Below are 13,016 nucleotides of genomic sequence, written 5' to 3' on the forward strand. Positions count from 1 at the left end.
GAAGTATTTGCATACTTATGACGAACAACGAAAAATTAGATAGGCACTAGGAGGTATAAACCGTGCTACGCACGGTGGGAAAAATAGATGGAGATGCCCAGTCCAGTAAAATGATTTGTACTTAATCCAAAATAGATCCATTAATGGTACAGATAAACCAAAATTAGAGCAAACTTTAATACAACGAGGGCACCCCTAAGCCAGCGGAGGTTAACTATTGAGGATGGCTGCATCCTTGATCAATAAAAGCTCAAGCCTCCTAAGTATGTAATCATGTAAAAAATAGTAAGTACTATTCTCAACAAAATATCAGAATATTAGAGAATTTTGTCCAAATTGCCATCGACGTTTGCTATCTCAAGGCTAGATTGCATTATGATTTAGTTATAAGATCCATCAATTTTCCAATGATGCAACTACTTAAACTTGTAAACATCATCCAGAGTTAGATTTTGTTATCTTTTCATGCTCTCAAAATAGTGAAAACATTTATATTAATATAATTTTTGAACTATAAGTGCAGAAAGTAGACCCTATCCCAAATCTTCGTGATTCATATGAGATAAAATATACGAGAGCAGGAAAAATACGAGAACTCAAATATACCGAGAGCAGGAAAATCATGAAGGGACGGGTACAAATTTTATCTAACAATATAAAAATCAGTAATCACCATACTGTGGTGCACTTTCTTAGTTTACATAATCCGACTAAAGATAAATTCTGAAGCTAAAACAACAGGAGTAAAATTTTATATGCCTTTCCTCTTAACGAAAATAACAGCAAAAGAAATTCTAAAATGGGGAATAAATCAACGAGTCCTTGTTTCATGGAGTCTTCTACATTGCATACTTGGGAACTTCCTGTGAACAAAGAATGCACAAATACCGATCCGCTTTGGAATGAGTACCAATTTTGTCAACTATTTACACACAAGGAGTATGCTCTCACACCCTCCAAAATCACAAAGGTAAAGTGCCATTGGTATAGATACAAGGCAAAAAATGGAATTACAATATACAATAGCATAACAACCAAAACGGCTTTTGCAGGGGCTAGCTACTGTCTTTGTGATCATTTGTGAAGGAATGAGGCAGGGCAAACCTCTTCGCCATCAATGCCATATACTTTCCCAGGTGCTCCACCAGTGTGAGCTTTGTTTTAGTGGGTTCTCTTGTGTGGTCTCCTAAGAAAACTCCTGCTCCATAAGGGGAACCTCCTCTCAGGCCGTCTATCTTAAAACATTCCTGCTCCAAATGTGTATCCTATTGGAGCATAGACCATACCATGGTGGACTCACTGGGTAATTGCTATCCACCTATAAAATAGAAAGTAGTAAATAACTAACATTTATTATAAAACGCAACATTGGACTCATTCATTAAGGACAACAAGAATAATACCCACCATTTTCTTTAGGGGGTTAAGGAGGTAAAGAGATAGAGTAAACAACCTCGAATTAAAGAGAGACAAATGCAAGAATATATAGCTAATCAACAGGTAGAAGCTTGTCATTTAGAAAAAAACTTCTTTACCCTTTTCACACCACTTCTTTAGCCTTCATAAAGCAATGACTAAATCCAACAAGTTCGTTCTCATGAAACCTACTCCAAGTCTGACTCCCAGCAAAACAAAAGGCCAAACATTAATATTCAAAAAATCATCCAAATAGACTTTACTTAGACTTGTGCATAAACCTTAAAATTGAGATGGACATTTTAAGAATTTAGGAGGATAAGCCTCAGATCTGTATTCTGCATCTTGTTGTAATTATTCCAGTAGGGTAATGTTAGAGCAGCATCACTTATAGCTTCTCTCATTTGAATATATGGAAAGGGAAAAAATATCAATTATATATTTTTTAATAACTAATGGACGACTTACAATAGAGGATAAAGTGGCACATTAGGCAGATGGATAGTTCAAAAGAAGAGAACGAATATAAGACATGCAGGCAAAAAGAACCAGTCAAGAATATATGGAGCAAGTACTCTTTTTCTCCTTGGATTTTTTCTAGATGGAGAACAATTCTTACTCTGTTACATCTCGACATAAATTGAGTGTCTTCTCTCTCATATTCCAATTTTCATTTTGTCATACCACCCTTTGCTTGTATCTACTCTGGCAAAGGCAATGCAAGATGAGGGAAATCAAGTTGTTGTTGAGAAGATGAGTAGCTATAAATTTGGCAACCACATCAAGAACTTTATCTTGAAAACACCAAGAACAAACGCTTATAAACAAACACAATGGAAAACAAAACAAAATAAAAAAGAAAGAACACAATATAAGCAAATAGCAGAAATTTTGTTTCAACAAGGGGTCTAAAAGACTTTTTAGTAACTACTTTGGGTTTAAATAAAACTATTATTGTTTACATCTATATAAACTCATCCAAAATGGATTTGCTATTTCCACTTAAAACTACAAAGTGATTGTGTTACATTGTCCGGTACTCTCAAAAATTTCTAGCCAAAAAAAAAAAAAAACCTCTCCTCCTCTTTTCACCCAAAATGCTAATGGTCATTTTCTGCCAAAATCAACAACCAAAATGCAAACAGATTTTTTCATTGATATCAGATCAAATGCTAATGTAAACCAGTGCATGACATCTGTTCAAGATATACCTAATGCTCGACTTGTCCTAAACCAAGTCAACAAAGTAAAGAAACCTCCAAGTCAACAAAGAAAAGGAACCTGTCAAAGATGCTTGCATCTGCAATAGTGTTGACAACCATGTCTAGATGACCAATTAGTCCATTTAAAAACAGAAAAAGGAAAATTATATCAGGGAACCAATGACAGTTCTCCCTCTCTCTATATATATATATATATTTGGGATAAGCTCAACAATTGAATAAATAAGACAACTTCCTCACGCCATCCAAAGCTAGTAGTTGCCAAAAAAGCTATTAGCACTACTGGTGTAGTGTGTGTCTATGTATATTTGTGCAAACGTGAGGGAAAGCATGCAGTAACAAAAGAAGGGTATATTAATCAAAGAGAGGGTAGAGTATGGTTACGATTCTTTGATTGCAGTATAAAAGGTTACCACGAGCCCTAACTATTCTAGCCTCGGTCAAATAATAGAGGTTTGACAAGTGGGATGATTGACAAGCACCATGTAGCTAAAAATCACCCCCTTCCAATCCTAAGAAGCCAAAAGGTGGATCACGGGATTAATACATTCTTGACACTACGAGCTTTGTACTTGCTCGGGTAGAATTTAGTGAGAATCCTTAAATTGAAGCTGATAGTTTTCCACTACTAAAGTCATCTCCCAGTAATATTCCCTACATTTCCCTTTTGTTTTTAGTTTCCAACAATACAATTTCCTTTGCACTGCAAAGAAGAGTAGAAAGCCATAATGCATTAGCAAAGGCAAAAAACGAAAAAAAAAATAAATTCCAAATGCAGCAGGACCAGTGACATACCTCTTCACACCCTAAATCCATCATTACTCTAATGGATCGAGTAACAAGATCTGTAGCTGCAATATGAAAGTATCTTTAGTTTTGTAGGCAAATAAAAGGTACCGTTTCAAGTGATATTGAAGTAGCAGAATGAAAACACTGATTCACATGTGCAAGCAATCATATCACTAAGCAACTTTTAAGCATAAAATAGCGACGTGCTACACTATTTCTATCGTTGACTAAAAATGGTCGGGAGTAGAGAGTTGAGATATGCTTGTGACAGCTAAATGAAAGGTAAGGTGCGACTAAATCAAGTTCAGTTCATCCCAGATTTAGGGACCTGCAAAGGGGGTTTGGCGGGAAGGGAATGGTAAGCAGAGCATGTACATTCTAAAACTTCGGTCTCTAAAAAAAAAAAGAGATAAGGCAATTAGATGTGCTAGCCTAACTACAAAGGGTAATCAATACATATTCTGGGGGAACCAAAGGGTAACCAAAGGGAATCAATACATTCCTTTGCACTACAAAGGGTAACCAAAAAGTAATACATAATCCCACACTTCTCTCATGAAGCAGATCCCTAACTGTAGTGGTTAGTATAAACAGCAACATAACAACTCTAGCCAAAACACAAAGAGGAAAAGAGCAACAAAGTACAATAGAGTTTAAATTTTTTAAGGCACACACCATAGTTTTTTTTCAGAACACAAGCTACACACCAAAGGGTGGGTCCCAAAGTAGCACAAATCCAGCTTCCTTGGAATTTTTATTTCATGCATGGCAGTTACAGGCAACTACAAGAAAAAAAATCTGAATTTAGTGGTTGCTTCAATTATGAATGTTCTGAAAAGAGCAGGCATAACCATTTATCCACTAAGGAAATTAAAATGTCACAAGCTAAGAAAATAACAAATTGAGTAGAATAACAATACCCCTTCTTTTTCATTGTCCATGCGTATCTTCTCTAGAGCAACTTCTTCTCCAGCTTTCCTTTCTTTGGCCATATATGCTTGGCTGGAAATTTGAGAGGAAAAAGAAAAATTATGGACTAAAAAGAAAAAAATATAAAATTAAAAGAAAAGAAAGAGGGAAGCTAAGCATTCCAGAATGATCTGATAACAAAAATACAAACAATAATCAAAATTCATGTAACCATCTAAAAGGCAAAAGAGAACTCAAATCGAAGAGAACAGAACTCAAATCGAAGAGGGGAAGATGATGAGATGGATAGAAACATACCAAAATTTTTTGATACAACGAGATGGGGACAAGCGAAAGCAGAAGCAGGAGAATTACAGAGGTAGGAATGGGAGAGAAAATAGATGAAGTTTGAGGAAGAGAAGCGCTGAAAGCAGTGAATCAGAGGAATGTTGAACTGGAAATATTATTGCTCAGATAATTACAATAAGGATATTGCTATTTAGGAGACAAAAAAGAAACACACTTGACGTACCAGTATATGGCCATCTGCCACAACATGAAATCAAACAGGCTAGCAAATCACAAATATAGGACTTCTTGCTAGCAAAGTTTCAAATGACAGAAGAATTTTTTTTCTTGCAATAAGTAGGCTACTTTGCAGTTATACATAAATAGATAAATTTTTTTGAATTACGTTTAATAAGGCTAAAAAAACACTACACTAAGACCTTCCCACAAAGGGGACAAGCACTATGCACAACATCAGTTTGAAAAAGCACAAGTCAGGGTTCTTTCTTGATGAATAAAATCTTCAAGTCCGATTAAAGATAGAGATAACTGGATGTATTTTTCCCCATTTCAAATCAGAGCTTATAGTGAAGCTAGAATTCAAAGATAAGGCAGTATCCCCATTTCATTATCATTTGTGAACATTGTTGTACCTAATAAGAGCATATACTACCAAAGTTTTAGGACTCACTAAAATTTAGTACATAATCCCATATTCATCTCAAGAATCACTTCTCAAACCAGTAAAGAGGAAAGCATTGAAAGAGCAAGAAGACGGTTCACATCATTGACGAACATAAGCTACATAGCAGACCTTTCCAGTTAAAACCAGCTAAACTCACGACAGATCTAAAACACAAAAAATGGCTTAAAAGAGGAAAGAATGCAGGCTAGCTTCGTAAAACAGATGACGGATGCGATTGTAAAAAAAAAAAAAGAAAAAACTTACAACGAAGGAAAACAGCAACGGCCGGGACAGGATTCAGACCACTCAAACCCAGAGAGCGAGAGAGCAGAGAGTCGATGCTCCTTGCACTGTAAACAGCATGTACCCAAGACGACCACATATTTTCGATCATCGGGAACCTAAAAAAAAACCTTCTGCCTAAGCGGCAGAGCAACATTGCCAGTGAAAAAGAAAGAGAAGTTAGTGGGAAGAAAGCAAAAGCAACAGAACCAGAAAAATAGGGAAACAGGGGCACATGGGAAGCATGTGAAACTTACATCAGATACCCCAACAGTATTCTATACCAAGGTTCAGAACCTCTGCCTAAGCAGCAGAGCAATATTGCCGCAGCAGACAAGAGGGAGTTTTCTGGGAAAAAAAAAACTAACGAAGAATGAGGGATCTGTAATAGCCATGAGAAAATCATAAAACACAAAACAAAATTTAAACCTAATCAAAGATTCCAAGCTAGTTCCTTTACGTGTCTTATCATTTTCTTTAAAGCTTCTACAATCATTTTCCCATTTCGCAAATAGAACACGAAAATAAAGATCAATCTGCAAATGCCTTATATAGTGCATTTCCTAAAATATTAAAAAAATTTAAAAGGACAATTTTTTTCAAGTGAATCACGGTGATATACCTTGACGGAGATTTTTCGATCGCTCTGGGGTTGCTTGAATTTCTTGACCCTTTTCTTCACTGTCTTCTTCGAAAGCAAAGGCACCGCCATCGCTGCTGATTCTTCTTACGTTTTCCCTCCTTAACCTGCACATTTCACAGACAAATCACAATCAGCTATCCATCTGCAAGCATCTATAAAGAATAGCGCAGCACGGGGAAGAAGAAGAAGAAAGCTGCGGCGGCTGAAGGTTTGAGAGCTTACTGTGGGTTAGGGTTCTGCGGAGCCACCCAGGTTTGGAATGGAAAAGGTTGTTTGAGACCACATTTAAGAGAAAATGAGAAATTCTGTGGCCTTCACAAGCCAACGAGAAAAGCAAAATCAAAGGAAGAAGGAAAATCACCGACAAAAGTTAAGAGAAATAAAATAAGCAAACTTAGAGCAAGGAAGCCGCAAACTTAGAAGAAAATAAGCAAAGAACAAAGAGTCTTAAGGGTATTGAAGATTTGGGCATTATAATTTTAGAGAGGAGAAGCGGCGCTGCAGCGGAGAGGTTTTTGTATTTTGTGTAGCTAACCCTAGGGAGATAAGGAGATAAAACGGAAGTGGAGGCTTTTGTGGAGAAATGATGAAAAATGTTGCAGCTCGTTGCTTTGCGAGCCTCTAAATAAATTAGGGAAACCCGAATTTGTGGCAAAAGAAGAGAAAGAGGAAAGAGGAAAAAGAATGACAGAAGAAAGACAGAGAGAGCAACTGCAGAGAGAAAAGGCAGCGGGAAGAGAGAATGCAGCAGAAGCACATGGGATACTGGCAGCGAGGCCAGGTGGGAAGCTAACGCGCAAGGCGCGAAGGACTGAATGTTTCCAATCCACATGCCGGGTACGTGAGAGGACGACGAAAGTTTTGGCTGAATGCTGGTGGGACGTTATCTACTTATGTTGAAAAACAAAAATAATAAATAAATTCGACTCGTGCATTGCACGTGATTAGAAGCCGGCTAAGCAACCCAACAAACAGTATGACAAAAGCGCAAGAGTCGCAGCCTGCGCTCTGCTTTCCCCCGGGAAGAAGGAGAGGAAGAAGAAGAGCAGCGGCGGCAACGAACAAATATGACGGAAAATAGATGGAGTATATAACAGCTGTCATTAATTTTTGCAAAATTGGAGACGAAGCTCAGCTGAAAAGGTCCAACGTATAAGAATAGAATTGGAGGATTCTGGGAAATCCGTCAGGCAATCCAGATTATCTTTTTTTTTTAAACATAATGGCGGGGACATTCAAGTCCGTCTTCGATGCTTCCTTAATCACTGCTGAATTCCAGAATGCCCAAATCAACGCGCACTTCATCCCTCTCATCTGGAGGTATACATACATCTCTCTCTCTCTCTCTCTCTCTCTCTCTCTCTCTATAGATGTATCTACACACACCTGTATAGGCGTTTTTCACAAGCAATTCCCCGGGGGCGGGGGGCAAAATAATGTACAGGTATGTGTTACAGAACCCTAATTGCCAGTGGGAGGATATTCCATCTTTGCCTGCGTCAGCTTACCCTCTGCTTCGGTCCAAGTTCAAGCCTTCCACCTCCACCCTCCACTCTGTTATTCACTCCACCGACCAGGTCACCACCAAGCTCCTCATCAAATTACAGGTACTACTACTACTACTACTCCTCTTATCTTTTAATGCAGGTGCCATGAAAATCCCTTTTCGTTTGTGAAAATAGTTTGGTAGATTATGTACTTTAACCATTGAATTGATGAAACTTAGGCCAAAAAAAAAAAAAAGAAATCGAGTGAAGTAGCTCGGTTATATTGTTATAAAGAATGTAAATGCCACAATTGGTGCTTAAAACAGTGATATCTTTTGTCCTAAACCTTTTCTTAAAATTTTTAGTGCTCTTTGGTTTTGATCTTTTCAAGTATTAAGTTTGGCTTGCTGTGGATTATTAATCTAAATTAGTGCTTCATTTTCATGGGCGTTTAGTTTTATATTACTTGAAAGGTCTCTAGGAGCAACTACATTCTTCGAAAGTATGTATGAATGCGTTCAGAATTGTACATAATCAACAGAATGGAGCATTTGTGGAGGCTGTGATCATGAGATACGACACACGTTTGGGAAAATATAATGGAAAGGCTCGTCCTGGTGGCCCAAGGTCCACCTTATGTATATCCTCTCAGGTACTTCCTGTTCTTTCTTCTGTTTCTTAATTCTCATTAAGTTCTCTGCAACTTTCTTATAAAGAAGGTCTATTTTGATAGCCTGTAACTCACTATAGGACCTAATTTGTTGCTTAAACAGGTCTTCTGTAACTTTTAAATGTTGTAATGTGCTCAAGGGTTTTTTTCCCCCCGAGTTACCATGTTATGGATCCTACAAATTGCAAAGCCATAGAAGGTCTTGCCTGAGAGTCAATGGACCTAGTTATAGGAGCTATTTTTAGTGCTTAAGATGATTTTCTTAAGCTTTATCTGCAGTTATATGCTTATGGCGAATTCATTCTGTGGCTTATCATATCCATGAAATTTGCAGACAAAAGAAATAGTTAAGTTTGCATACTTATTGTGTATTGTACACTAAAGTAATTTGTTGAAGACTAGATAACTTATGACTTCCTTAACCTTTCTCAGGTCGGATGCAAAATGGGTTGCAAGTTCTGTGCAACCGGAAGCATGGGATTCAAGAACAACCTCTCGACAGGAGAAATATTGGAACAGTTGGTGCATGCCTCTCACCTGTCAACTATTCGTAATGTTGTTTTCATGGTATATATCTTCTCTTTCTTTGCACATTCAAGCATATATTATTATTTTTTCCCCTGCTGTAAGTTGTAAAGGCTTACGTCTCTTTCTTTTATTAAAATGCCATAGTTTTCCTTACAAATGCAAATTAGATCGTTAGTCTCTTTAAACTCCATCCGTCTCATAACAAAAATCTAATCTTTCCTGGATATTTGTAAACTTTTGGTGATCTGCTTGAAATTCTGTGATTTTGGTTGATCAACATGATTGCTAATGTTGCTTCTAGTGTTTTTCCTTCTCCCTCCCTCCCCCCCCCCCTTGGGGGCCCAATGTTCAACATATTAGTGCTGTTTATTCATATTCTGGAGTTATCTGTAAATTGGCACTATTCCAAACTCAATACGTTCGACTTAATGTCTCATTTTGTTGATAGGGAATGGGGGAACCACTGAATAATTACTCCGCCCTGGTTGAAGCTATTAGAGTTATGACAGCTTCACCATTTCAACTGTCTCCAAGGAAAATTACTGTCTCGACGGTAGGGGTTTTACATTGATATTATTCTTCGGCACCTTTTCTCAAAGCTTCAATTATTTTTCTGTTGAAGATTACTTGTGAGTATTTATAATAATTTTGGTCTTTTATTATTTCATATTGGAACCTGCTTTACAGGTTTTGGTTTCAAAGTGTAGAATGTAATGTGATGCTCCTTGCCTGTCTTGAGTTAAAGTTACTACTGCAGACATTTTATTTTTTTCTTATACGTTAACCTTTTGTAGGTTGGCATTATTCATGCTATCAAGAAGCTCCAGCATGATATCCCAAATTTAAACTTAGCTGTCTCACTGCATGCACCTGTTCAAGACATTCGATGCCAAATCATGCCTGCAGCACGTGCTTTTCCTCTGGATAGACTAATGGATGCACTGGCAGAATATCAAAAGAAATGGTTGTTAATTTTCTCTATCTCTATTTTCACAAGAATCATCTTCATATAGTATTCTGTTATTTCTTGTTATCTAATCTGATTTCAGATTGTCAGAATATATAATTTGTACATGATTTAGTCAGCAGAAAATTTTTATCGAATACATAATGCTTGATGGTGTGAATGATGAGGAGCAGCACGCTCACAAGCTTGGCAAATTGCTCGAGACATTTCAAGTGGTGAGCTTCAAATTCCAATTTGTCGTTCTATATTATTATTTTACTGCTTTCAGAGCATTATAGCAGCTTCATATATTGAGTTCATTTTGGATTTGCCAGATAAAACTAGTCCACATACTGTATATGATTTTAGATATTTTTCAGATTTTTGATGGTTTTAGTGAACGTGAATCTGCTAAATATTATTTTATAAAATATAAGATGCCATGCTTGTTGTATGATTGTATAGATCTGCTAAATTTCGTGCATACATACACACGTTCATGCGTATATATATTCATACACACACACAGTGCTTGTGTGTGTGTATTCCTTTTTTGTATTTGATTTGGCATTTAACGAATATTGGCCATATGCTGCAAGTGTTTCATTTACATTCTTTTGAATGGCTTGTAAAAAAATGTTTGTCTTTCTTTTTGGTGGACCATGTACTTTCTATTGCATTTAAGCTTGGGCAATGCGTTCCAACATGTACGGCAGGTTGTGAACCTGATTCCTTTCAATCCAATTGGTGATCTAAGTCACTTCAGAACCAGCCAGGAAGACAAAGTCACCAGATTCCAGAAAATACTTCGGGAAGTCTACAATATTAGAACGACAGTTCGTAAGCAAATGGGCCAAGATATAAGTGGCGCATGTGGTCAGCTGGTGGTTGACCTACCAAATAAAAGGTTTAATAGTGGAGATCTGGTGACTGACATTGAAGATCTAAAAATGTAATCAAGAACGTTTTAGGGTTCAAAGTTTTAGTTGACGAGGTACCAATGACAGTTTTGCTTCTTTCACAGTGGGTCAACCAAATTTGGCTTGGTTTCAGAAATCATGGTATTTCTCTGGTTGTGGATTAGAATCCCAAAATTGATCCGATATTTGGCTTGCAGCAGTAGGTACCCTTTGTAGACTGTAGCTCTACCAAATTGTCCTTGTTTAGAAGATAGTATTCATACTGCTTTACTGCAGTCTAGATTCTGGAACCACATTTACTCATTTATGTGTGTAGTTCACAATTTCATGCGCTTTAGATCCGTTTAAAATGCCGTCTGAAGGAATTGCAGCAATCTTCAAGATTCTTGAAATGCTTTATATATGTATATTTGTTGCGATGGAAAATCGATGTTGTTGAGTTTCGCGTGACGGCCATCTTAGCTAATTTAAAATAAGTAGTCTTTTCCAATTATCAAGGATGTTGTTGTTCCAAAATTAGTGTAACAGTCTCATCCATATTAGGTCACAATTTTCGATTTTTGTGTTCTTGTATCACTCTTGCACCTAGAGCTGTCATGCCAGTTGGACAGCAGTTTCTTGCAGCCAGAGGAATGGGTTGTCAGGTACTGGTAAATGGTGGAACTTTTCTTCTTCATGCCTGTAGGGATTGAATTGGGGCTCAACCCGATTGCTTTCTCAGTTGATCCTCACCCATCCTAAAGTTATTCAGGGAGTTCAGGGTGGTTGGTTATGATTAAATTCTTACCCATCCTAAAGCATAATCGTGATATTAATGCTTTTACATTTTTTATCAAACAAGTGAAGGCACCACAAATTTATTATGTATTTGTTTAGGTCTTTATTTGAAATCAGAGACTAGTTACATCTCTCAAAGTCTAAGACCGCTCATGCCGACAATTCAAAGTTTATAATCTTGGCGGATGGTGCGGTGCCCCCGTAAGTTTGGGATGAATTTGCCACATTAGGATGGTTGATGTTCAATTCGTAATCTCCATGAGATAGCCATGTTTGAAAGTAACCATTCGTATCCGTGGTGGCAGTGGTTCCACTCACCAAGGACTCTATCCACTACTTATTGCAGGTTCTTGAAATTGACATCAGTTAAACGCATTCTATAACAAATTGGTGGTGACCATATCATGGTCACCATATGATGCATTAATCAATTGAAAGCCAATGATGCATTAATCAATGGAGCGCCTTTGATATCAACTGCTCTGCTTTTGCGGGCCTGCAAATTAGTAAAAATAGTCGGTGATCCACTGTACCATATTTTTGTTCAAGATTGTGATTGATCAGTTTACCTTTTCAATTAATTAATGCTTCGAAGCCGGTGAGACATCCATTCTTCTTGGCTAAATGGTTGCGATGAAACGTTATCTATCCATAATTCAACGGATGGATGGTCACTCCACTCCGGGCAAGAGCGGAGAAAGAATCACCACGAAACAAGGATGAGAAGCACAGGGGAAGAATGCACATCTTAAAGTGGGAATATACCTCAAAATAAAGGTCCGGATTGAGCAATAGACCAACACCACCATAATGGGAATCATTTGATGTTCTGACGACCGCAGCAACATTAGAACTTCCATTACTCGCTTGTAACCAAGCTACGATGAAGCATCATCCAATATCAGAGACATGTAGAAAATTATGCATTGGATATTGAGCCTCTAGAATATCCGCTTCAAAAAGAAGTCTTTAAGACGTATACATAAAATTCGTTTGGACTCTTCTTTGCCTTGATCATAGCCGAGTTAGCGTATGATTAGTTTGCATTTTCTCGTTGTTCTCAGGAGTAGAAAGTGGAGTAGTATAAAATTTTTATGGTAAAATGGATAACAAGGGTCTTCTACTTTATTGTGGAAAAAAAAAATACAGCACCTAAATGATTAGGCGACTTTCATATTATCTATTTATTTTAAATGCAAATAGTTTAGATGGGTATCTTTTGTTTGTAGATACGTCCTTAATTTGCTTTGGATTTTACTTTCTTGAACAATAATTTGGTAAGTGAATAACAGGGCAAACAACAGATTGATTTATTATGATTAATCGCATTTAACCCTTTAAAGACTATAATCATAATAATAATTAAAACTTCAAATGCCTCGTGTTGGATAGGCCGCATCAGATGTTCGGAATGTTTTTTTCACTTCCCCGCTAGAGACCTATAAAGAAACAA

At 37.2% G+C, this 13,016-nt stretch overlaps 1 protein-coding gene and 1 long non-coding RNA gene across 15 annotated transcripts; one reads left to right on the top strand and one right to left on the bottom strand.

Moving 5' to 3' along the window:
- Nucleotides 1-792: 792 nt before the first annotated feature.
- On the bottom strand, nucleotides 793-7,094 carry LOC140036782 (uncharacterized). 11 transcript variants are annotated; one of them, XR_011840338.1, is made up of 9 exons: nucleotides 6,458-7,094; nucleotides 6,215-6,339; nucleotides 5,877-5,940; nucleotides 5,575-5,726; nucleotides 4,349-4,430; nucleotides 4,104-4,210; nucleotides 3,435-3,490; nucleotides 2,036-3,342; nucleotides 793-1,318 (listed from the first exon to the last, which is right to left on the bottom strand). It is a non-coding gene; the product is annotated as an uncharacterized lncRNA (long non-coding RNA). The 11 variants fall into 11 exon arrangements; XR_011840337.1 differs by having other exon boundaries at nucleotides 5,575-5,730; XR_011840330.1 differs by having other exon boundaries at nucleotides 5,850-5,940.
- A 130-nt stretch (nucleotides 7,095-7,224) lies between these two features.
- On the top strand, nucleotides 7,225-11,160 carry LOC113731526 (uncharacterized). Of its 4 annotated transcripts, none has more exons than XM_072079522.1 (8): nucleotides 7,225-7,555; nucleotides 7,693-7,842; nucleotides 8,245-8,374; nucleotides 8,825-8,959; nucleotides 9,369-9,473; nucleotides 9,715-9,884; nucleotides 10,003-10,102; nucleotides 10,552-10,723. In XM_072079522.1, the coding sequence occupies exons 1-8, from the start codon at nucleotides 7,458-7,460 to the stop codon at nucleotides 10,615-10,617; spliced, it is 954 nt and encodes a 317-aa protein (XP_071935623.1). In that variant the 5' UTR covers nucleotides 7,225-7,457; the 3' UTR covers nucleotides 10,618-10,723. The 4 variants fall into 4 exon arrangements, with proteins under 4 accessions (XP_071935623.1, XP_071935621.1, XP_071935622.1 ...); XM_072079520.1 differs by having other exon boundaries at nucleotides 7,231-7,555; nucleotides 10,583-11,160; XM_072079521.1 differs by having other exon boundaries at nucleotides 7,232-7,555; nucleotides 7,680-7,842; nucleotides 10,583-11,160.
- Nucleotides 11,161-13,016: the final 1,856 nt, after the last annotated feature.

The sequence above is a fragment of the Coffea arabica genome, chromosome 2e (assembly GCF_036785885.1).
Source record: "Coffea arabica cultivar ET-39 chromosome 2e, Coffea Arabica ET-39 HiFi, whole genome shotgun sequence".
NCBI classification, from domain to species: Eukaryota; Viridiplantae; Streptophyta; class Magnoliopsida; order Gentianales; family Rubiaceae; genus Coffea; species Coffea arabica.

What these genes read in the sequence shown, in the direction of transcription:
- LOC113731526 (XM_072079520.1), top strand. Translation starts at nt 7,458, where the DNA reads ATGGCGGGGACATTCAAGTCCGTCTTCGATGCTTCCTTAATCACTGCT. An exon ending in CCTTATGTATATCCTCTCAG is followed by an intron (nt 8,375 to 8,824) that starts GTACTTCCTGTT and finishes AACCTTTCTCAG; the next exon opens with GTCGGATGCAAAATGGGTTG. An exon ending in GCAGAATATCAAAAGAAATG is followed by an intron (nt 9,885 to 10,002) that starts GTTGTTAATTTT and finishes TACATGATTTAG; the next exon opens with TCAGCAGAAAATTTTTATCG.